Below are 25,578 nucleotides of genomic sequence, written 5' to 3'. Positions count from 1 at the left end.
TTTTGTAAAAAGACTTTTATTGGAAAAAAGTGGGGAAATTGTAAAAAGCAGGAGGGCTTACCCAGCACCAGAAAAGGAAAGAAAAGCCACAGCATCCCAGCAAGAATATAGACAAGGAGAAATGAGAACACAATGCTTGAAAAAGAAACAATGCTCCTTTAACTCTCGGGAGGTTCTTTCCTGGATGCTGAAGGGGCTGTGATGCATGGCTTATTCATAAAAGACCAAACAAACGTGGGGATCAGAGCCACAAACACACACAGACACACCTCCTCACATTGAGTCTGCTTGTGAACCAGCTTGTATTGGAGAGAGCTGGGAAAGGAAAAAGTTGCACATGTACACACACACACCATGGGAAGGGGGGTGGGCAGATTTACAATGCAATCCTATGAATGTCTATTGAGAAGGAAGTCCCACTGAGTCCAATGACACTTATTTCCAGGTAAGAAAATACAGGATCACAACCCAAGTCCCTTGTAAAGCTAAGTGGGGCAGGAACAACACCAAAGAAGTCAACATCCTGGTCCTGCATACAGTATCTTTATTTAGGTCAAGGTGGGGCTCCTGACCCACTGTTTTCTTCATAATTCTTCCCTTCCCCATTGCATCCCCCAAAATGAGCCAGTTTCCTTGGCTATTTTAATGGATGGCTTTGCTTATGGCAAGACAAAATTGCCTGGAGTTGTACCAGAAGGCCATCTGGCTCTGACAAGGGATACCAAAGTTGAATAGCACTAGCCACATCTCTGCCCAATCTATCTCAAAACACATCAGACTGAATTATGGGAAATGAACCAGAGCAAAGAACACTGGGGTACAAATGCCTGGGGTGAAGGTGGCAGAGTCAGGGACAGCAGAAGAAGTTAAAGGGAAGGTCAATAGCACCTTCATCAGAAGAGGGTGGGGTGGCTTCTCTATAAAACTAGTGATTAGAAATGGTATCTCAGTTAAGGGCAAAGTTGTGGAGGCAGAAGAATAAGTGGGATTTGGCAAAACATCGCCGAGCTGGGAGGGACCACGCTGCAGCTCCAAGTGGTGTGTGTCCAAGTGGGTTCAAGCACCATGCCCTGAAGATGGCGAGGCTGTATCCATCCTTCTAGTCCTTCCCCTTTCCTTTTCTGGCTGTTTGAAACAATAAAGTTTTTTTAAAAGCATTAGGGTACCATATGATATAGTTTACTTGATTTGAAAAGGTCTGTGTTAGTCTGGAATTCTCCAGCTTCTTCCAAGTTGCCAATCAACCCTTTTTCTTCTAATCTTCATTCTGGGTGCATCACAGCATGAAAAGGTAATGATGGCTACTTGTTATGCTTTTGAGTTAGAATGATTAATTTGTTACTTTTCAATGTTTTCATAAGGCCATAATAAACACTGTAAATTTTGCCCAGTAAGTAAGCTTTGCTGATTATCGCAATATATTATCCATTGTGGGGGCAGAGGCCACCCACCCACCTGGACAGTGGTGCCTCTCCCTTTTGAATAAAAGAAGAAGAAGGAGCCCGTGTCTGCTGCGCGATGGAGCCGCAGCGGACAAACAGCGCAGCTCCCCCACTCAGCAAAAAGAACCCACAAAAAGCGGTTCTTCTTCCGGCACAGTTGTGACGCCGCAAGGCACCAATGGCGCACTTGTGGCTTCACAACCACGCCACGACATGTGGACGCTAAGCGTCTGTTACATCAAAATGGCGGTGCGTATGTGTATAGGGCACCACCATTTTGACGTTCTCAGTACATACTAGGGGTGAGGCCTGTTTGGATGCTGCGTCCTTGGCCAACCCCTAGTACGTACTGGGGCGGAGCAAAGGCCCGTCTGTAATGGGCCGAAGATTGTTGGGGTGGATGTTAAGCAAAACAAACTAATAAACAAACAAAATAAATGGGTGTGATTCAAAGTTCTGAAAAACTTCTGAAAGGATTTGAGGCTCTGACAAACTTCACTACAAAGCAACTCCCACTACTTTGTAGTATATTCATAAAAATATTGGCTAGTATTCTAGACCAACTACTTAGCTACATAACTACTTTAGTTATGTGGATAGGTAGCATCTTCTAGTCCTGTCCCCACCCCCCCAATCCTGACTTACCAGGCAGTGGCTGCTGTGAGCAACAGGTATCTATCTGTTCTGTCCATCAGGCAGCAGCAGACTAACATTCTCACTCTCTTCCACAATCTATTTCCAGTGCAACAGTCAGAAGCAGGATGCCTATCACAATCCCTCCTCACACTGGAGATCACTCATGGGAGGGGGTCAGTCTGCTTAATCCTGACTGACAGGAGAACACACCCCTATTGCTTGCAGGACTAGGGGACTTTTATAATTACTACATATTCCTTACATTATTGAACATGTAAGGATTGTGAATATGAATAAGTTATTAATTAATTAATTAATTTGTTTTATTTATATACTGCTATTCCAAAGATCACAGCGGTGAACAGCAAGTAAGCTAATTAGCAAGTAAGCTAATTTGCCCCCAACAATCTGGGTACTCATTTTAGCGACCTCGGAAGGATGCAAGCCTGAGTCGAGCTTGGGCCCTTTTGCTGGTCTTGAACTCGCAACCTTGTGGTTTTGAGTGAATGGCTGCAGTAAAGGCATTTAACCACTGCGCCACCAGGGCTCTTCTATGCATAACTCTATGTCACACACATAAAAAGTGAGAGAAAGTCAAGAAAAGGAAAGGACCCTTCTCTCTTGCCAAGTTTTAGGTTTATTTGAAAGACTCAAACAGGAATTTATTTGGCCAGGAGTTAGAATGTTTGTTATGAAGATCAATCATGTGCAAATAATTACTTGCTTGAGTGCTCTTGCAGAGTAAGCTCTGTCATGATACTGCCAGAGAATTACACAGTATCATGGTTCCTCTTCTGTGAATTGGAATGAACTTGTGATTCTTCCAGTTAATGAAAGCTACAATCTCACAGGTGTTCATTGGCTCCAATATTACACTGTACGCTGTGGGTCTTAATGAATGCTGTAGTCTAGGGTCAGTTTTGCTTGAATTATCCAGATGAAACACAGGCCTCAAAAACAGTAAAAAATGTTCCCAGGCAAAAAATTCTAAAGAATTTCAAATTCAGCCAGCAATAGGCAAGATGCAACACAATACTATCTATCCCTGTTGTTTGTGTCTCTCTGTATAAGTAGTTACATTTTTCATATACCACCAAGAGGAACAGAAGTTAAAACCTCAACAGCAAAATAAAGGGCATCTAGTTGCTTAGACTGACCTTTGGATTTTGACTTGGTCTTAGGAGAGCAGGGCTTAGTCACTTGAATAGTTTCCTGGCACTCAGCATTGTACAGAGCCTTCTTCAGAGTACCCGAACGGGCCTTTAGACCTGTTGCAGAATCACAACCACCCCAGCTCTCAAACTTGTACTTGCAATCAGCTAGAAGAGAAATTAAGAACCATTAGATCTGTTTAATACAACACATGCTGGTCCTATGTGTGGGACACCTAAGATGGTATATTTACTGTGCTTCGACCACTGAATTATGCCTCTGTGAAGTTCCAAATGCCACTGGAACCTCCATAGCTCTGGATATGAGGTGAGCAAAAGATAAATCTGGATCTACCTGTAGCTCTCCAAGTAGAACAGTAAGTAGTTCACCTAGAATTTGGAATACATCATTTAGGATTTTTGTCTCCCATTAGTTTAGCAACAACAAAATGCTTCTCCAACCCAAAATTACATTGCTGAAATGTGAAAATGTGGGATAAACAGTAGATTGTATGTGGAAGGACTGTGAGCTCTGGCTCAGATTTGTTTTTTTTAAATAAGGTAGCAATTCTAAAGGGGAAAAACCACCTGGAAAGGGGTGTCCTTGGGGCTTCATGCCCCAAGGACCCCCAATGGCGGTGGGGACCAAGAGAAAGGGGCTGCGTATAGAGGCTGCGCCAGCGATGCAAATCCTGGAAGGAGCTCCGAAACGAAGCTCCTTCTTGCATCGCCGAAAGAGCGCCCTAGGCGCTCTCGCGCAGCGCGAGTACATCACTTCTACGCTGCCTCATTTGGAGGCGGCATGGTGGTGACGTAGCAATGGTGGCGTCCTTGTGTATAGGGCATCACCATTTTGTACGGACCCAGTCCGTACTAGGGTTAGGGCGTCAGGAAGTGACACCCCTTCCTAACCCTAGTACGTCCTGGGGACGTACTATAGGCGCGTCTGTAACGCGCCTATATTTGTTATTTTTCTTTCTAATGCTCATGCTATTAACTGCTTTTAATTCTACTGATTGTTTAATTATATTATGGCTGGAATCTTGTATCACAGTTATGAATATGTAACCTGAAGTTAAGCAGTCGTGATCGTTACGTATTCACAATCCCTACTTTAGGGGTTACATAGGGACTGTGTAATTTCCCTAATTTCAACTTACTAGGAAGCAGCTACTGTGATCAATTTGTTCTTCGAAAGCTGCCATTCCCACCTGCCTCTGCATGACCTGTCTCTGGCATGATGGGGAATTGCAATAGGGACATCCTTCTTTCTAATGCAACCAGGTTCAGTCACAGCCCAGCTGATGGAGGAAACAGGCCTCTGTTGATTGCCATGGTTGCTGCCTGGTAAGTGGGGGTTTTGGGGGGGTATTTAGTGAGTAGCATCATAACTACAGTGTTTACATATATGTAAAGACTACAGGATTCTGACCAAATTTTGCATGATGTGAATTTTTAGCTGTATCTATTTTAACATTTGTAAGCTGTCATGAGTCCCAAACTGGGGAAAAGGTAGAATATAAATACATGTAACCACAATAATAACAATAGAAGAAGATGCACTTTAATTCCTAATGAAGGCATTTTTAGTGGGGACCTGATAAGAGGAATTCTTCCTATATTGTCTTCCTCATCTTATTTATTTATTTTGACTGAAATACTGCATTGTCAGATGTAACTATGATGACAAAGCAGACCGGCAAAAAACGCCGGCTTCATGGTGGCATGGTGTACACATGCTGCACACCCCAACGTCGCCCCCAAGCCGGCATCACACCACTCCACTGACCAGAGGGCAGCATAATGGCATTTCTGTGACGTGGTATTTACACACGCCATGCCACAGAAATGTGGAAAAACTGCTACTGCGGCAGATAAGCTGGTTTTTTGCTTACTCAAAAAGGAGCAACTTTCTTCCACTCCTTTTTGAGCTGGCAAATAGCTGGAGTGGGGCTGTGGCATGCAGTTGCTGCGGCCCCAATCCAGCACTCAAACAGGCGGTGCTGAAAGGGGAAATTGCTCCTTTGGGGCAGTCTGCTTCACTCCTTAGGTTTGTCTTCTGATGCTGCTCTGTAAACCCCTACTTTCCAGTATGACAGCATCCCAAATGAAGGATTTCTGAGGAGTTGAAGATTGGGACACTGGAAATTATGTCTGTCATGCTCTCTGGTACCAGTGCACACTGAGAACAGGCATCTGGATAAACTTGTTGGGTCTTGAGGTAACTGCTTGTTGCAGTGTGCCCCATGATTGGAAGGGTGCTAGAGATGTCAGTTCCCATAAACATGAATACCCAGCAATTACGAGATCATAAGTCCAGCTTTTGATCTTTTAACTACTAAACAGGATGCAAGCTTATATGTTTCTTTCATTTTTATATACAGTACAAGACACAAAGAGCTTTGTAGTTCAGTGGCACAGCACTCGTTTTGCACAGCAATCCTCAGTCCAATTCCCACTATCTCCACTTTGGGCTGTAAAACACCTGCAGCTGAAATACTGGAGAATTGCTATCAGTCAGTGTAGTAGGAGACACAGCAAGCTAACTAGACCAATGGTCTAACAGTATACTTTCTCTTGTTCCAAACTTTAGGGGCGGGAGGGGGGATGTCAGCTACCACAAACCACAGTTACCTATCTCTATGGAAAGCCCGGTTGTCATCAGGCATCATAAGATATGCTCTTAATATGGAAGCACTGGGGAAAGCAGATTACCAGATGCAAATTCACTGTAAACAATGCAAGGAAAGACTACAACAAGCAGTGAGTTAAAATAGAACATGGAAGGTTGCCTTATATTGAGTCAGTCTCTTGGACCATCTAAGCCAATACTGTCAACTCTGACAGGGCAGTAATGACTCACCAAAGTTTCTTTCCTAGACCTACCTGGAGATCCCTGGTGTTCTCCCACTTAAGTACTACCCAAATATTAAGTACTTAGTACTAAGCAAACTTGAACCTGCTTAGCTTGTGAAAGCAGAGGGGATCAGGTGTCTTCACGGTGGTACTATTAATACAACAATAACAGTATACAGACAACCATATGAGGGCCATTCAGGATAAAGTTTATAAACTGCCTGCCTGGCTTCCCAAGGCCCTTTCAAACTTAGTAGGTCATCTGTGAAGCCTCATTGTTTTCTCTCAAAACCAAATGCACTCACCTCCAAATTCCTTCTTCCAGTTGCAGGGGATCTTGCACTTGAGCTTCTTGGTCTCTTCATTACAAGTCCCCTCGCGGAAGCCAACACCACAGTCTTTGCTATTTGGGACACAGGGGCCCCAGCGCCATTCCTCACAATCAGAGCCATTTTTCTTCACCTTGTCTGAGGGCAAAGGGAAGGGGGGGAGGCAGTTACTACAAATCACAACAAATACCACCACAACCATCCCATTTCCTATAACCTTCCATGAGGCATTAGAAACATCCCTTGCTCTTTTCCCTTTTACAACCTGGAGAAATAGGAAGATTATAGGATTTTTTTTTTACTGCAAGAGCTGTTAGACAGTGGAACAGACTGGCTTGGAGGATGGTGAACTCTTCATATTTGCAGGTATTTAAACAAAGGTTGGATAGGCATCTTTCAGGAATGCTTTAGTTGTGTATTCTTGCATTGGATTATATGGCTCCTGTGGTCCCTTCCAATTCCATGATTCTATAAGTAGCAGGGCTTCATCACCCTGTGCAGCCAGAGGTTTTCTACCTACCTTTTTTATTCTTGCCAGCCTGTGAAGATGCCACCAGAAGAACCAGAACCAAGAGGACAAATAGCCCACGGACCTGCATTCTATACAAAAAGAGACAGACAGCAAAGACATTAAATCCTTGCATTAGGGAAGAAGGAGAAAAAAATCCAAACAAGTGGGTTAATATACAAGGCCAAATTGGTGCTCCAAATATAGAGTGGGGGCACCATGTATTGAAAAATTTGTTCTGAAGTTGGGTTGGTAAGAACTAGCTAGGGTTGTGTACTGGAGTACACTGTAGCAGCCTTTCTGCATCCAGAAAGAAAGAGGGTCTTTACATTCAGGTTGCTCCACTCTAACACCACTTTTGCTACATACCAGACATTTGAATTTGTGCTGAGAGACAGGAAAGAGCAAAGCAAGGATGACCCCATCTTGTCTTATCTCAGAAGCTAAGCAGGGTCAGGTTTAGTTATTTGGGCAACCACCAAGGAATACTGGGCTTGGGTAACCAATGATCCGATCGTGGACTTCCTGCATTCCTATGAGGCATTGTCAAGGCAAGGAATAATCAGACTTTTGAGAAAATGAAATGTTCATAGCACATCTTGTAGGAGTGGTCAGCCCTCACATCTGGACCAATTCCAGGGTACAATTCTGCCAAAAATGTGTGAGCTCCAACCCCCAGTAACTGCTGATTCATATCCAGAATGAACTTTCACCCTGTAAAGCACATTTTTGATAAATCGAGATCATGTGTCATGCGTTAGAGAAGTACAATTCTTTGTTTTGAACAACAGCAACAACAATTTTTCAGATGTGGTGGTGGCAGGGACCCACCACAGGCTACCCCCCCCCACAAAAAAAAGGCAGGGTAGGGGAGTCTGTATACAGCTCTATGGGCCACGTGTGCCCCAGACCGCCCTGTTGGTATGGGTAAAGCTGCTCCAGGCTCCATTCAGCTTTGTAATGCGATATAAACATCCCACTATTTTAAAACTGTGTAATGCAAGCATCCCAATGGAAAAGAGGGACAGAGGTGTCTTCTGAGTGGCAGCATTCCTATTCTTTTAAAATGCTAATTACCAGCTTCAATAGTATTTTGCAGGCTTTACCATTCTTGCATCTCACAGCTGTCCTCAAAGCATTCCATAGAGTCAGGGTGTTGTTGTCTTTAACCTGCAAATCCAGTTGGCAAGCTGGGAATCCAGTAGGTGTGGAAATGAAATTAACTGTGGTCCACTGAATTAATTCCACCATGTATTGAGCAAAAAGCTCTTCATTAGAAGACTGTAGCTTATCAGATTTTTTTCAGTAATTTACTCAAAAGGACTCCCTAACTTGCTGGCATCGACAACAGTAACTCATTTTGGGTAAATTATTAATTCATTTCCTTTGCTATGGCAAACAGTCAGCATAAGTAAATTATTACAGAAGATAGAATACTCTACCGAGGAAGAACTGTGTGAAAACCACTGGGATTAGTACAGCTGGTATCAATGTGTCCTACCCCTGCTGGATGCTCGTTTTCTTGTTCTGTTGTGCTTCCATTTTGGTATGTTTTGCCACTTGGCAACCTCTTGCAAGGCCTCTTGCACTTCCACACAAGGCCCTCCATTCCCACAGCAGTACTAGTCAATGGACTGGTCCTTTCACAATGCGAATTGGCCCACAGGTCCCAAATAAAAGTGTCGCTACTCACATGCAACCTTACCCAGTGCCTCAGGGCAGTGGCAGAAATCTGAATGGGATTCACACCTCCCCTTACAAAACAGCATCCCTGCCCCTGCCCCCAACCCGCTCCTTAATTTCAAATCTAGAGCAACCATGTGGAAACTGGGAAAGGCAAAAACCTGCCAAAGGGATTTATGCTGCTCCTCTCTTTGGAAAGCCAGGGAGGTTTCTGTGGAGGGCTGACAACAGTGAGGCCCTGGGGCAGCTCCCCACTCCGCTCAAATGTTCCCCTCATTTCCCAGTGCCTCTTTTATTCTAGTGCTCAGCAGGCAACCTCCACAATGCCAAAGCTCCCTCAGGTTGGGGGGAATCTCAGCTGCCATGGAACCTTTATGCAGCTCAAAAAGAATCCAGGGTGGGAAAAAGAAACCCCGACAGGCACAGTTTTAGAGAACTAAAACAGAAGATTAAAAATAAAAGCCCAACACAATTAGATCCCATGTGGAGCTTTAGAAGGCAAGCTGCTCCCCCTGCTGGCTCTCTTAATGTCAGCCTATTACCATATCCCTACAAAAGAGTCTATGGAAACAAGGCTCTGAGTGAGAGCTAGTTAGTAACTAAAGTGTGTGTATGCACATGAGGGCATCCCCCACCATCAGGAAGGGGAACTGCAGGTGTAGAGAAGAAACAGGGAAATGTTGCATGGCAGTTTTGGTTGTTGTGGGCTAGGGTCAATCTGTGCCCCATGGTGCGCCCAGAGATCTGAACTACCACAGCAAATTCACTTGGCCATTTCTCTTCTGAAGAATTCTTCTGCTCTTCTGAAGAGTTACTGATGGGACAAAAACCAGCAAAAACCAATCACCCTGATTCTTTTCTCTCCTCTCCCATTGATTTTGCCAGTACACAGAAACAGCTTCCCATTCATGCAGCAGGGTATGAATGTAATTTCTACTCACCCAGCAGCAAGAGTGAGAGGTCCAGTCATCAAAAATAAAATGCAGAGCCAGGAAAATAATTCCCTGGTGTTGCTTTACAAAGAAACGGGGAAGATGTGTGGGGACTGAGCAGAAAATTAAGTTCCTATTTAGTCATACTGGATTTGTTAGACTACCCCAAGGGATCCTTTCCCATATGTGCAAGACTTTTGGTGGTGCAGGAAGATGACAGATTATGGATATTGCTGTGCCACAAGGGGGAGCCCTTTAGTTTATCACAGGAATGTGGCCACTAAATGAAGGCCGCATTCATTTTATCAAACTTATTACTGGAACTTGGAGGACGTTTGCTGCAAACAGCCACCAATTTTGACTTCTGTTCCCACAAGGTTTAAAATACAGTGCACCCACTTTATATGCGGGCATGGCTTATGCGGCTTCCAGCATATGCTGGAAGCCTGCACTGGAAGAAGCCTCGGCATGTCAGGAAGAAGTAATGGGGTGCACTGCATGCACTAGCCCCATTATTTGTAATGTGGTTTGAGCATACTTGTTTTTCCCCTGCGTAAGGGAAGGATGCACTGTAGTCACAATGGGCTCCAAAGAAAAAACAAACAATACAAGTGGAAAGCAGTAGTTCTCAGTCTTTGTCCTTCAGGTGTTTTGCACCTCAACACCCAAAAGTCCTATTTCAGTTAGTCAAGTTACTCAAAGGTGCTGCAAGATCTCTCTACATCCAGATGCCTGGACAGCTTCAGAGCTATGGAATCCTGGGTTGAATGCTATGGAACCCTGGGATTTGTAGTTTGGTAAGGCACTAGAGCTCTCTGGCTGAAAATGCTAAATGCTCCTCTGTAAACTACAAATGGCAGGATTCCAAACGATAGAGACATGGCAATTAAATTGGAATGATAGTGCTATAGTTGTATAGTGTGAAAGGGCTCACTGTCATTACTGTTCGCAACCCTGCTGCATTTTCTTATCACATCCTCCATCTTTTTTTTTCTTACCAAACAAAAGTAATTGAAGATTTGTAGCACTTTTGTACCTTTTGATTTGTAGCACTAGAAATCACTAGTCTAGATGCACCTTGAATGTGAGTAACTTGCAGTAACACTCTAGGCAGAGGTTAAAGCAGGGTCCTGGGCATGAGGACATTGTTTGGTTGTGAAAGATGACCTCTCAAGTGTATTTGCATAGGGGTTCCTGAACACTGAGGTTGTTAGCGCACACTTCCATGGTATATCAATAATGTGCTGGAAAATCTAACCAGCACATGTCTTTCATTATATGCACCTGCAGGATATTTAATCTCTTCCCCCATGCCTGCTCAAAACATTTTTCAAAGTGTTTGTGTGTGTACAGGGGGAGGAGACAGAACCTAAATGGGGTTTTGCATGAGGCAGTTCTGGAAGAACATCAGACACAATGCATTGGGTGAAAGGCTCTTTCGCTTCTGCCCCCACCCTCAGAGCAGCTCATGGAGGAGGAACTGATTGCATTGCAGATCGGGATGTAACATGCCATGCTCAGTGTAGGGGAAAGAGATGGCCAGGAGGACTGAGGGGAAAGAAACTCTAGGTCAGCATTTTTACCCCATCCCCCAGTGCCCCCCAGGCAGCCCATCCGCAGACAGCAGCTCTTGGATCATTATTCAGGCTCCACTGGGCTCACCTTTTGTATGTCTGTCGCTGTGAAACTGCCGGATTCACTCTGAATTGAACTGTCACAGAGAATTACACAGGCTGGGTAACTGAAGGCAGAGCCTTAGGAACAAGAGCCATGTCCTTCCCACCCCCCAGCACACACCACCATGAGCTGGAGGGTTGCAAAGGGCCTACCAAGGCATAGCCCAATCCTCTTTCCTGCCAGGGTCTCAAAGGGCAAGAGCTGCTAAGATGGTTGAACTATTACTTTCTTTGGAAAACAGCTCCCAGAATCAGCATGGCCTTTGGCCATAATGCTAGGTAATTCTGGGATTCATAGTCCAAAAAGTAATTTTTTCATACTCTGGGAGCTAAGCACTGAGAGTGGTCTAGACTCAAATTTTGCTGTTTCTGGACTGTCTGGACATGAAGCTGGGTTTCAATGATTTATCAGTCAATTAAGCAATCAAATTTCTCCTTCTCCCATGCCACTTCGCAAGACTAGGACTCAAGGCAACTTTATCCAGCCATGGAAGTTAACAGGCCAAAAAAGGGCTGCTGTCAGACTTAAGATCTGGCCTCTAAATACCAAGAAAGTCTAATGCTATTTTCTTCTATCATTTCCTTTTTAATAGGATCACCCTTCGGTTTTTAGAATTCTGAATTTTTAATTCATTTATTTATTTAGGAAAGACTAGTAACAAGAATATGATGTGTATAATGTCTATCTCATATTCATTGTTTGATGGGAATGACCATTCATTCCATGTTGGTTCTTACATTAACTTTGGGATGCAATTGCTGCTTCTGTGTAGTTGAATCTTGTGCCACAATTGTAACTTCTGAAATAGGAGACACTAAGTGGGACAGCCTGGCAATGCTTTTACTTCTTATGGCAGCACCCATGACTGCCCTCCCCAAATATGGTGGCACTGTTAGGCAGAATAAGGCAGCTACCTCAGGCAACAGATGTTGGATGCTCATGAAAGGGCAGGTTGTTAGTGATTTAATGTGTTGGCATTGTATTTTAATTCTTAGAAATGGGTGAGGTGTTTGAGAAATGTTATGCTTCGTGCACCAAAAGAATATGGCTGGCTTTGAGCACTGTGTGCTTTCACTTGGAGAAGAGGGAATGCCATTTGTTATGCTGCCTCAGATAACAATATGTCTTGGTCTGACCCTGCATGATATCAGAGGCCAGAGCATGTTTTGCTTATCCTCAGACTGCCATCTTCTTTCTGGTTTTCCTGATGTGGCACAAGATCTGAAGCAGCAAAGAACCTGCAAAGACAATCTAAGAATTCGCTCTGTCCTCTTCTCCAGCTACCAGTCAACATACAACACCCACCCAGGAACACTGAAGGAATATTCAAGGTGGAAGGTGGAAATATCCTATAGGCACCAGATCCTCTTGCAAGCTAAGTAGGGTCAGCCCTCATTAGTACATGGATGGGAGACCACCAATGAATACCAAGTATTGTAGGCTATATTTCAGAGGAAAGAACTGGCAAAATCACCTCTGAGTATTCCTTGCCTGTGAAAAGCCTATGAAATTCATGGGGCTGCCATCGTTAACAGTTTTCTAATCCTCCAGGTGTACCAGCTTATAATACATACTGTGGAATTTTTTATCGTCTTCCCATGCAACAGACTAGGATAAGAACTACTCCATTATGGAGGGAAGATCAAAAAGTAATTGCATGTCCAGTTTTGCCATGCGCACCTCCTTCCCCACATTGGAAGTTTAAAGCTAGTGATTCAGGATTAAACAAGACGTTACATGATACACCACAATCTTTTTCTTTGTTTAAGCACAAAGCAACCCAAAAGCCTTGGCCAGCTGGGTCTGTGCATTTTAATTTCATGAATGGAAAGTAGGTCAGTGGCTTCCCATCATTTACCCTTGAAAGTCATTTTTGGGCTATTTTTTTAAAAAAGAGAAAAATCACACCAAAGAACTGTATGGCCAAGTTTGGACATTCATGCCTGAATTCCTAAACCATACCAAGGAAGCTTGTAGCACCTTAGAAACTAACTAGAAACTAACTCAGTTAGTTCCATAGATGTCACATCATTCATTTGTATGCTGATACTTACTACCACACCTATGTCTTTCAATATTTCCTACACCACAGTTTAGGAAACCAGGTGTGACCTTCATGCCTATGTGCTTCTTTATCAACCTTGCCTTTGCACACTCACTCCACAACACAGATGATCATGACTTGAATTAAATCTAAGTGCCCCAATACTGATAAATCAGACAAATGTGATTTAACATCAGTAAAGAAGCCAGGATAATAAGACAGGATCAGTTCAAATCTTGAATTTTTACCCTGGTTTCTTAACTCACATTAAACCAGAATTTCCCAATTCGGGCAAAACAGGGAACTTTGCCTCAATGCAAGTTAGAATCAACACATTGAAAGCTGACATATAAGATGAAGGAAGAGCGAGATTGTTTGGCCAGGGCACTTGCTTCATAGACCATGGTTTAGGAATGCAAGGAACAGCCCTTTAACCTAGCCTATACATTCATGTTGCTAAGTTCAACACCATCACTGTTGTAACCAGTTTCTCCCTTTGTTTTGATTTTATCATTTTTTCATGCCACCGTATACAGTCCGCTGTCTATTAAAAGTTCCATTTCCTCTAGCCTGGAGCATCCTTTTCTCCATAAACAAGATAATTTATCATTCATACCTTGAATCTCTCCTTTTTCAACCAAGACACAGCAAAAAACTGTTGCTCCTGGTATGATATTCTGACCTATGTACTTATTGTGACCAGTGTCATAGGTCTCCTGCTCTTACTGGCTTTGGCCTGTTTGCCATTCTCTCTCAAGTTCAACTATCTGACCCTTCTGCAGTGATTATTCTCAAAAAGATGCCTGACCTGTCAGATCTCTGGCGGCAGAATTTATCACCCTGTCTAAAACTCCCCATAGTCCCCATCCTGCACGATCACTGGCCATACTGGTTTTCAGAGTCAAGAAGTCCAAAAAAATAACATTTCCTAAACTCTGGTAGTGCATTTATCCATTAAATTAAGATCATGCCCAAGATACATGTTCAGCATACAAACTGGGATACAAATGAAACCATGAGGGAAAGAAAAAAACAAATGGCTAGACCAATCTTTCTTGCACTCAAATATATTTGTCTGTGGAATGCATGCTGTCCAGCAGGGCAATGAAGAAGTAAGATAGGTAGCACAAGAATCTGTTCACCATGTTCATAGAATCCTAGAATTGTAGAGTTGGAAGAGACCACAAGGGCCATCCAGTCCAACCCCCTGCTATGCAGGAACTCTCAATCATAGCATTCCCGACAGATGCCCATCCAGCCTCTGTTAAAGACCTCCAAGGAAGGAGACTCCACTACACTCAAAATAAACAAAATGTTGTAGGTGGTATTTTTGAAACAGCTGTATATAAATGTAGGCTCTAGTAAGATAAAAGCCTTTAGAAGGAAGCAAGTATTTTGCATAGGCAGGAAACGTTCATGCAACAGATCATCATAGGTGTAAATTTTTACGCAAAGATGTAGACATTCCAGAATTTTGTAGCGTATGAAGAGTTTGATTGATGCTCCACCACTCAATTGAAAGCTTATTTCCGGGGGGTCATCTTCAGCTCTTCATTCTACATAAAGTTTACTATCCTGATCGGTTACATGAGAATGAGTTATTTTCCTACTTCTCGAGAGAGTGGGAATTCAAGTAAGGTTGAGAGATCAGCTTAGAGCTTTTATGAACTCTTCTGAAATGGGCACAACTCACCATATCATGGAACATCACCAGGACCCATTAGAAATTACCATGTAGGGTAGCCATAAGTCAGAAATGACTTGAAGACACATCACCACCACCACCACCACCACCACCACCACCACCACCACCACCACAGCAGCAACAACAACAATGTCCTTTCAATTTTTATTTTCTTTCCTCCTTCATCTCCCCTTTTAATTCCTGCAATCAAATTATCTCTTTATTTATGAGATAAAGTTTCACATGTTGTTGTTATTATTATTATTATTATTATTATTATTCTTTATTTATATAGCGCTGTATATTTGCACAGCACTGTACATAAAAACAACAAATATAAAAGAGTAAACCTGCCTATGGCGTACAATCTAAGAAACAGAAATTAATGAGAAAACAAAGCATTACCTATCAAGGTTTCTACTGTATTCAGAAGAAAAGATAGGGAAAAGAAGTAAAGCATGGAGACTGGCATAGTTAAACAATCCCAAGTGAGAAATTTATTAAAATGAATCTAACATATGGGGCATTTTGCCACCTCCGCCCTTGCAAAGCTGTAATATTTTCAGTGAGCAGTTCTCCCTGGATCCCTTGATGACTCATTATACACTCCTGTCACATTTAACTTAAAGCGTATTCAGGTCTTGAAGCATAACTCATTCCTGTTAGTTCTTTTGCCTCACAGGCTACACATGCTGAGCTGTAGCTGAAAGTAAAGACATACTTTGGCAACAGTTAGGATTGCCAAGGATTTGAGTAACCTTGGAACAAGTCCATGGAAAACCTCTGGGTGATGTTGGAATGGGACTGTAGGTGCCAAACACAATAATGAGGGGCCCTTTAATTTTCCCTTGACTCTTTTCTTTGCCAAGAGAGATCTGCTCCAGGTGTCACTTCTAAACCAGTTGTCTGCACTAGGAGATTAAGATACCCTACTGCCTCTTCTGGACCACATGTCATTCTGCATTATTATTATTATTATTAAACTTTATTTCTAAAGCACTGTAATTATACACAGCGCTGTACAAAGTCGGTAAAATTAAAAAGTATATAAAAGCCTGCCCAAGGCGTACATTCTAAGATAACAATAAAAGAGGAATAGATAAAATTACCATATAGAAAAGAAAAAACAAATTAAAAACATCAAATATAAAACAAAGCACATCACATCACATCACACAAAAAACAGTCCATGCTGACAGTACAATTTTGTGTGTGTGGCTGTAACCTTATGCCTGCTTTCCTGGGAGTAAATGTGTTTAAAACACAGAAGGAATAAAGCCGCATATTATTTGGTTTCCAGTTTAAGACAGTAGTGTTTGGCTAAATATACATATCTCCTTGCAAGGGATGAGAAATGATCCTATCTCACCCACCCACCCCTCTGAAATGTAGTCCTTGCAGGAATCAAACAGCCTGTCTATTACCTCGGATAGGGAGAAAAGACGATGTTCTCCTCAGTGGCACTACACATATTGTGGGATGGTCCTACATTGCTAGAGGAAAAAAACAGATCTCTCAAAATAAACAAAATTTCTTCTACTATTATCAATATATTCCTGATTTTTCTTTGTCTGGGAAGCGAGCTGTATCAGTTGCAGGATATAACTATTGTTAACCTGTCTTTCAAACTCTTTCAGGATGGCAAGATCTTTCTGGCAAGCTGATCCACCTCCTTCATGGAGGAAGCTGATCCTTCCCCTCTTCTGATACCATCTTATTATACCAAACTAATTTGAATCACTCCTACTTCTACTGCTGCATAGAGGCTGGAGAATGGAAGACAGAAAAAAAGAACAGAAAGCAGAGGTATTGTACGCAATGCACAGCCCTGGATCACCAAGTGAGTCCAAAAGAGCTTTTTCAAACCTCCACAAGATGAGCTGTCCTATTTGCTATGCCAGCCTTCTCCAACCTGATGCGCTTTAGATGTCTAGGACAATATTTCCCACCATCCCCAGCCAAGATGGCCACTTCTATAATGGGACCTGCTGTGTAACACACCTAGGGAGTTCCAAGCTAGAGAAAACCAACCACATAAACTTCTATAGGCAAGTTAACAATCCACATGAAACTTATAAGAGTATAAAACTTCTGCCTCATTCATCACCACTAGAACCATCCAAGCTAAGTATAGTAATTTTCATGGCCAAGAAGGAATTTGAACCAGTGCCTCTATTAATACAAAGTACAGTTGGCCCTTCATATCCACAGATTCTTTATCCACAGATCAACCATTCACAGCTTGAAAATATTCTATATCTATATTTATATTTCAAAAAGGAGACCTTTATTTTGGCATTTTATATAAGGAACACCATTTTACTATGACATTTTATATAATGGGGATTCGAGCATCCAGGGATTATGGTATCCACAGGAGGTCCTGGAACCAAACCCCAGCAGATAACAAAGGCCCACTGTAGTTGGTATCCACAACAATGGAAGTGAATCAAAGACAAGTTTTCCCTATGACTCCAAATCTCCTTGATATTGAATTGAGGGGTTCACACATTCAGCTCACAAGAAGAGTCACAATTTTCACATTAGATTTCAGCTGTCATTTGTTTAGAAGGCACCTGTTGCAATATATTTGTTCCATACTTCATTAGCTGTTCATCTAATAAGATGAAGAAGGTTGGAATATTGTGAGAAAATAGTTCTTGGTTGCATACAAATGATGATAGGATTGTCTGCATCAGTTAGACACAGGTCAGATTTACCAAGTCACATGAAATTCAAGAATGTCAGTAGATGGGAATGCATCTGAGGAAGTAGACTGAAGTCTACGAAAGTTCATGCTGCCAATTTCTTTCTTTCAGTTAGTATCAAAGGTGCTACAAGATCTCTCTATGTAGATGTGAATGAAAAGACTTAGATCGCTTACAAAATATTTCAGCAATAATTGTCAGCAAGTGCAGAATGCCATGCAAGGTCCTATAGGAGTATACAAAAGACATATAACTCATTTTCATGTCCACACAGAACACCTCCTTACACAAGGATATGTGGGTGAGCAGGACAACACAGAAATTTTTTCAGGACACCATTTCAGAAGCAAAGGATGTATACAATACCTTTTAAAGGTCTCCAACATCCTTGAATAAAATGACAACTTCAAATAAGAGTAATAAAATAAAAAAAATTAAAAATAGAAAGAAAAAAGAATAGTATTTGGAACTACACTGATTCTGAATGACATATCCAGGGGTAGCAGAATGTACATTTTACCTTATTGCAACAGCCTCCCTGTGTAGCATTTATTCCCTGCCCCTTTTCAAGAGAACCCTCAGACCTCCCTCTCCTACCTATTTTCCTTTTGGCTCTCTTTTTTGCCCTCTCATCTTTGCCCCACCTTTCCCCCTCCTTACTAAAATCCATAGAAACTGGCCACCTCTCCACATTTCCTCCTGAAGTTATCAACCTCCTCAGGTTTCATGAGCCAAATGTAGTTGCAACAACATGCACTGTTCTTGCACCTCCCTCCTCCGCCCCACTCATCTTCACACCTCTCTTCCCTCAGGCTGCCTCCTGGCACACACCTCAGATTCTGCCTTCTGTGTCTCCTGCCACCCTCTATTCTCAGCCCTCTCTGCCGCTGCCGCCGCCTTCTCCTCCAGTTTCCAGTCAGATTCTACAAGGCCACCTCCTGATAACCCCCCCCCCACCTCATTTACCACTGGAACCACTGATCTAGAAAAGGAGCAAAAAGTAGCTCAATCTGCACTCCTAAACAGATTTACCTAGGAGTTAATCCCACTGAATGGACCAAGCTTGGAAAAGTTACTTTTTTTGGTCTACAACTCCCAGAATACTCCAGCCAGTGTAGGAGCTGCAACTCAAAAACAGTAACTTTCTCAAACATTGTCTCTCTTGAATCAGCACCGCTGACTCTTTACAAGAAAAGGCTGTACTCCATGAGACTCTCACAGTTGTAGACAGGACACAAAACAGAGTAAAAATTTATCTCTACTTAAGTAGTAGAGCCAATTAAAGAGGAATATAGTGCTGAAGGGTGACCAGTTAAAAGGATTTGGGGTGCAAAAAGAAACTTTTGATCTCTATAAGGTGGACTGAACTCTTGGGGGGTTATTTGTATGAAGAATTGCCTGAAGAATTTAGGTAGATATCATAGCTCCTGACACATCCCTTTGGTCAGTAGCGCACTGACCTATCATAGCCTGGATTAAAAAAATATTAAAGAGTGCTTTCCCAAGGACAACTGATAAGGGAACAGAGGAATCCAAACACCTCCCTTACAAGCAAATTTTGACATACCACAGCATAGGGAGACACAAAGAATAGACTGATATTATTATCATCATAGAAAAACTTGTGTGGAGAACCAGAGAGAGACAAAGGACATAGAGATAAAGGATATTATTGTCGGTCAGGTAAATCCTAGGTAAATCTGTTTAGGAGTGCTTACAAACATGTTGCCACCAAAGATTCTTGTCTTGCATTTTAAAGTCACCACATTTCATCTTCTTATGAGGACAATTCAAGCAATGGTGACCCAAGCACAGCAACACAAGAACAGAGCTGTGTTGACTAGACCCAATGTCGCATGTGCTTATTACCATCTGTCCTGGAGTTTGCACCTACACTGCAAACATCTACTGGGCTGTGGGCTGTGTGTGGACAAGGCCACTCTTGGCAGAGGTTTGCACTGCATTTAGACATGCCAGGAAGAAGGACTATCTGATGTACAGATTTCATGGTCAGGCCCAGCTGACAAAGAAATGACTTGAAGGCCCACAAGAAAAATAATATCAGAGTTAGAAACAGAGTCAGAAGTTGACAGTGTGTAGCCTCAAATTAAGTAGTCTGAATTGCAAAATGGTTGCAGGTTGAAAAGTATCTGCTAAGAGAAGGATATAAAGCCAAAATAGGAGTCATGCAGCCTTCCAGATACTTTTTGGACTGCAGGTCCCAGATAGCATTGGCAATGGGGAAGAAGTCTGAGAGCTGACTCCAGAGGGCTATGTGATTCCCAGCCTGTCCTAAAGGGTCTTAAATAACCCTCCTAAACACCTAATACTATATCAATTTGTAGTGAAGGGTTTTTTTTAATCTTAGGAGAACAAAGGAGAAACATATCACAAAAATAACACATTTAAAGTTGCTAAACTTATGTCAACAGCTTTAAATGTAAGAGATTTTAAGTCTTGGGGATGAGGAATACACAGAAAACTTTAGAAAAAATACTTTCCCCCATCCCCCAATCTTATTTTTCTGGGGGGGGGGGGGATGAAAGGGAGGATTGTAGATATTTTGAGAATTATAAATGAAATGCTTAAGACAAGGTATTCATATATTTATTCCCCCTTCATTATTTCTAAAACCTATGCAGCAGATACTTTAATGTTAGATAATGTACCACTGAACACAACATGGCTTTTCATAGACCAATGCCAGTGGGTCAGCTATCACCTGCCAGCCCATAGCAAGTTTTCAGCAAAGAAAGAAACAGTGGATGTAACCATGGCCTGGCACACTAGGTGGGGCGGGGTAGCCAGTTTCCTCCATCAGATAGCCTGAAGCATTGATATACAGCAACTGACAGTTCCTGGGTTATGGTTTCTCTTTCTCCATATATAATAATAACTATTATTATTATTATTATTATTATTATTATTATTTGTATCCCACCTCTCCCTGTATTGGATCGAGGTGGGTAACAACAAGCATAAGAACAATATATTTTATGGGAATGAGTGGTTTATGTTTGCTTGACATGTCTATAGAGGACCAGAGCAGAGAAAATGTTCCTTTTTTAAAACCAAAGTTGATGATTTCCTCTCTTCTTACTGTTTTTTTTTTAAATTTATCAAATCAAATCTTACACTTCAGATGCTCATTATAGTTCAGGATTTTGTCGTTTCATTTGTAAGTAAAAAAATACATTAAAAATAAAATATGAAAATTTTAAAGAAGTAAATTTATTTTAATGTTTTTTTTTAAATAAAGCGTAATTTTAACATACCAAGCATGATAATTTTATGCCAAATCAAATTATGTGTTACACATTTTTAATGTTCCTGAAGGAAGAATGTTGCTTTTAATCTGTAAAGGGTTCTAATATTGCATTTTTAAAATATTTTCAACATTTTCTTAGGGGAGTGGTCCCCCATGGCTTCCTAATTTCTAGACATTTTACATCTTTACTTAAATATACAATTTCTTCCGGTTTTAGACTTCAGATGTTTTCAGATGTACTCTGGCCACAGACCAGGAGCTTTAATTGTGTGGAAGCTGTGTGTGTGAGAGAGAGGTGGCTTGTGAGAGAAAGACTTGCCAAGAGCTTTCATTTGAGGCTATGAATGTGGAGACCATCATAGAAGAGGAATACTCACTCTGCAGGAAGCAACTATGCATCTTCCTTGTTAGAGTAACAGAGGTTTGGATAAAGACTCAGCATTAGACAAACTGGGGTCAGGGCTTGGTAGAGAAAACCTGCTGGGCACTGGGGGGAAAGACCTTGTTAAGAAGACTTCTGAGTCTTGTCTGTAATAAATTAATGAAAAAAGGTTACAAAGACCCACCACCTACTTCCCCTCTCATAATAAGAACACCCAGTTTGTATATGCATGGGTTTTTGTGTGTGTGTGTATTGCAAGACAAAGTGTCCTAGTTTCCTGGGGACATTTCCTTCCTGGAACCAGCCATGGTGAGAAATATCTCCCTTCTCCCATTCTTCTCCAGGCTGGAGCATATCCAAAAGCAGCAGCTTTTGACCACAGTGAAGCTCCTCATTTTGCACTTGTATGCATTCGCTAGTCTGAAAATGCCCAGATTGGGGAGTCCCGGGCTGAGAGAGGGTCACTTTGCTCTCCAGCTCCACTTCAAGCAACAGGAGAACTACTGCGCTGCAAAATCCGTATGTTCAATTGCCTTAGAATTGCAAGGGCTGGAAGTGATTTGAAGGTCATCCACTGCAGACCCCTACAATGATCAGGAATTTACACAATATCGACATACAACTCCAGTCTAAAAATCCCCAGATTAGAGTTCAGCTGAAGTGACCAGGTGCATTGTTTCCAAGAGCCATGTCAAACGAAAGAAAGTTTGCTAAAAGACACTCAAACTATGTACTGAAGTTCACTTGATTAAAGATTAACTCACTCAATACTCTTTAATTCACTTTATGTAGCATTCACAGTGCAATTAAGCAGTGGATTTCCCACTAGTCCTTTTCATTGCATGCATGCCTATGCACTGTGTGTGTCTCTACAGGTCTCTGGGAGCAACTGATAGGAAGTGCCATGTGGGTGCTTTTCTACAGATGTACACAAAGGGAACTTGCAGCACCTTTGAGACTAACGGAAAGATGAAAGTTTGTATGCTTGAACCTACTTCCTCAGATTTTATGGATGTGGTGCCAGATGGTGCCTGCCAGCAAACTGGTGCTCAGGACATAGAAGCAATAGTCCCTTGCAGCTGCAGGTGAGAAAACATATAAGATCTGGATCCTAAGTGATTGGTACATGGTGGCAGAAAGGGACCCAAAGAGAGAACCTCCTCCCAGGATGTCCTAACCACAAAAGAGGACCAGGCACCATAGAACGTAGGGCATTCAAGAAAAAAGTAGGACATGACCAAAGACAAGTTATAAACACTCACGGGAATTTATCACACAAAGGAGATTGGGAGTTTATCCTGTGACTATCCTGGAAAGATTGCATAATTACGCAAAACAATTTCACATGATGTCGCACAAAACCCACCATGAAAGTGGTCACAAAGAAGCATTAACACACATCTTTTTACTTTCAGGATTTTAGTGACAATGCATTTCTGATATCACTTTATGTGCACATTTGCATGTGATAAGCATTTGTGCAATTGTTTGCCCTTTTCACTTTATTTGCGGGATGCTTTAAATGTCCTTTAATCTCTCTTTAATTCCAAAATTAGCCCCAGTGTGATAAACTGCAATGGAAGTCCATGCTTCTTTGCTGTCTTCTGTGAGGAATGTGGCTAAGAAGCATGAACTTACATTTCTGGGAGGGTTGTGAACTTTTCTTTGGCCATGTCCTGACTTTTTGGGATTCCTCCTGGGCAGAAAGTTTGGAAATTCCTGCTGGAGAGAAGGCTGCAATGTAAGCCATGTCCTGGAAAAGGAGGACCAAAGCCTGGCTTCCTCTTCCCCTCCAGCTTTTCTTAGAGAAGGCAGCGTTAAGGGTCCTTCAAGCAGAAGCATCTTGGGATTTCTGAGGCACCAAGGGCATCCACACTGGAGAAATAACTCGGTTTGGCACCGCTTGAACTGCCCTGTCTCAAGGCTATGGAATTCTGGGAGTTGGAATTTGTTGTGAGGTTGTTCTGGGAGCTGAAGTTTGCTGGGTTCGAACAAACAACAAACTCCAACTCCTAGAATTCCATAGCCTTGAGCCAGGGCAGTTCAAGTGGTGCCAAACCGGGTTATCTCTCCAGTGTGGATGCAGCATCGACCCAAAATCGGAAAGGACTTGAAAAAGACACACAAGGAGGGACCAGGAGGGCAGCTGAAGAAGAAGAAAGCAGAAAGGAGGGCCAAGGCTGGGGTCCTCCTTTTCCCGGACACGTCCTCCGCTTCGCCCTGCTCCCCAGGAGGGATTGCCCCCCGATGGTCCTGACTAATAAGGAGCACGGCTTTACCTTCCTAGGAGTCTTTTGGGGGCTTTTCCTTTTGGCTCCCTCCCTCCCTCCCTCCGTAACCCGGGCTCTTTGGCTCCCCAGGGTCTTGCCTGGCTAGATGCTGTGGGTTCGAATCCAGGCGCCCCGCTCAGTCTCCCGCGCAGGCTGCTGCTGCTGCTGCTGCTTCTGCTGCTCTCCTCCTTCTCCGCCTGGCTCTGGCTCCTTCTTCCCTTTGTCTGGTCACATGGGGACCCACCACCTTCCCCTGACGTCACGCGCCCAGCTGGCAAGAGAGAGACCCAAAAAGGGGGACTGGTTTTGGGGGGAGGGGGAGACCGACCCTCCCTCCCTCCCTCCCTCCCTTCCTCCTCTTTCCCGCCTTCCTCTCCTGAAGCAGCAGCAGCAGCAGCGGCTGAGGACAAAAGGACTAGCCCTGGCTGAGGGAACCAGCCCCAAATGGAGGGAGAAGAGACCCCCAAGTGGGCCAGGCCCAGGGGGTCCTCACCCCAAGAAAAGCTTAAGGCACTACATGTGAACCCATGCTTTCCAGAAGATGGAAATGTTGTAGGGCAGGTCCTGGAAAAGGAGAACCAAAGTCTGTGGTCACCCTGCACTAAGTCCATGGTTGACTAGTGAATTAGGTAAATCCAGGGGGTCCTACTTACAAAACGGGGGGCAGTCCCAAAAAATTGAGAATCTGACCCAAGAAAAGCTCAAGCCCCTCCTAGGAATGTAAATTCATGCTTCTCAGCCATGCTCCAAAGGATGAAAGAAGTTTTGGGAATTCCTCCTGAGCCAGGAGGCGGACACATGGGGTAGGCGCAGTGGTCCCCAAACTGTGCCCTTTAAAAGATTTTGGACTTCAGCTCCCAGAAGTTTCAGTCATGTTGGCCAATAGTCTGGGATTCTGGGAGCTGAAGTCCAAAATCCCTGAAAGAGCACAGTTTGGGGACCACTATTGTAGGACATGTCCTGGAAAAGGAGAAGCAAAGTCTGGTCACGCTGCACCAAATCCATGGTTGACTAGCGAGTCAACAACTAAGGAAATTCCAGGTTGTCCTAACTGCAAAATGGAGGTCAGGCAATAACAATGGACCTAACCCAAGAAAAGTTCAAAACACTCCAAGAAATATAAATTCATGCTCCTTCGTCATGCTCCAAAGTATGGAAGACATTTTGGAAATTCCTCCTGGGACAGATGGTGGAAATGTAGGATGTGTCCTGGAAAAGGAGGACATCTGGTCACTCTGCACTAAATCCATGGTTGTCTAGTGAGTCAACACTTAGGTAAATCCAGGGTGACCACATGTCCTCACTGCAAAATGGAGGGTATTCAAGAAAAATAGAGGATGTGACACAATAAAAGCTTTCGAAATATACATTCATGCTTTCTAGTCATGCTTCAAGTCGAGGAAGTTTTGGAATTTCACTTGGACAGAAGGTCAAAATGTTGGATGAATCCTGGAAAAGGAGGAGGTCTGGTCACCCTGTGATGACAGATGTTCTAACCACAGACAGTGACCAAAGGTCCTGGTCAAAGAAAAGCTAAAAACAAATATAAATTTATGCTTCTTAGTCAAAATGGAGGACATTTTGGTATTCCTTCTGGACAGAAAGTTGGAATGTGGTAGGACATGTCCTGGAAAAGGAGGACATCTGGTCACCCGATCCTAACTGTAAAAGAGGACAAGGTAGTGTAAAATGGAGAACATTCCACAAACAATGGTGGACATGACCAAAGAAAAGCAAGGACATTCATATAAATGTAAATTGATGCTTCTTAATCCTACTCAAAATGGAGGACATTTTGGAATTCCTCCTGGACAGAAGGCTGAAATGGAGGGTGTGTCCTGGGAAAGGAAGACATCTGGTCATTCTGACTTGATCCAAATTCCTCCACAGCCACCTCCTTTTTCTTTCCCTCCATGGCGATGGAGAAGGATGGTTCGAAGAGTCTGGAAAGTGCCCTTCTGGCCTCTGCCTTCTCTCAGGCACAAATTAAAATTTCTCTGAAGATGCC

The 25,578-nt window shown here is 42.8% G+C and overlaps 1 protein-coding gene across 2 annotated transcripts; it reads right to left on the bottom strand.

Annotated features, from left to right (window-relative positions):
• MDK (midkine) lies at window positions 1-23,796 on the bottom strand. 2 transcript variants are annotated; one of them, XM_089521537.1, is made up of 5 exons: window positions 23,669-23,796; window positions 6,935-7,014; window positions 6,391-6,552; window positions 3,236-3,397; window positions 1-1,121 (listed from the first exon to the last, which is right to left on the bottom strand). In XM_089521537.1, the coding sequence occupies exons 2-5, from the start codon at window positions 7,011-7,013 to the stop codon at window positions 1,057-1,059; spliced, it is 468 nt and encodes a 155-aa protein (XP_089377663.1). In that variant the 5' UTR covers window position 7,014; window positions 23,669-23,796; the 3' UTR covers window positions 1-1,056. The 2 variants fall into 2 exon arrangements, with proteins under 2 accessions (XP_089377663.1, XP_089377662.1); XM_089521536.1 differs by having other exon boundaries at window positions 1-1,125; window positions 23,669-23,794.
• Window positions 23,797-25,578: the final 1,782 nt, after the last annotated feature.

This window comes from Sceloporus occidentalis, unplaced genomic scaffold, assembly GCF_023333645.1.
Source record: "Sceloporus occidentalis isolate IW3139 unplaced genomic scaffold, rSceOcc1.0.p SCAF_4, whole genome shotgun sequence".
Lineage (NCBI taxonomy): Eukaryota > Metazoa > Chordata > Lepidosauria > Squamata > Phrynosomatidae > Sceloporus > Sceloporus occidentalis.
The sequence above is the reverse complement of the archived record's forward strand: the minus strand, read 5'-3'. Positions and strand labels throughout refer to the sequence as shown.

What these genes read in the sequence shown, in the direction of transcription:
- MDK (XM_089521537.1), bottom strand. Translation starts at nt 7,013, where the DNA reads ATGCAGGTCCGTGGGCTATTTGTCCTCTTGGTTCTGGTTCTTCTGGTG. An exon ending in CTGGAAGAAGGAATTTGGAG is followed by an intron (nt 3,398 to 6,390) that starts GTGAGTGCATTT and finishes TTTCTCTTCTAG; the next exon opens with CTGATTGCAAGTACAAGTTT. An exon ending in GACCAAGTCAAAATCCAAAG is followed by an intron (nt 1,122 to 3,235) that starts GTCAGTCTAAGC and finishes TCAAACAGCCAG; the next exon opens with AAAAGGAAAGGGGAAGGACT.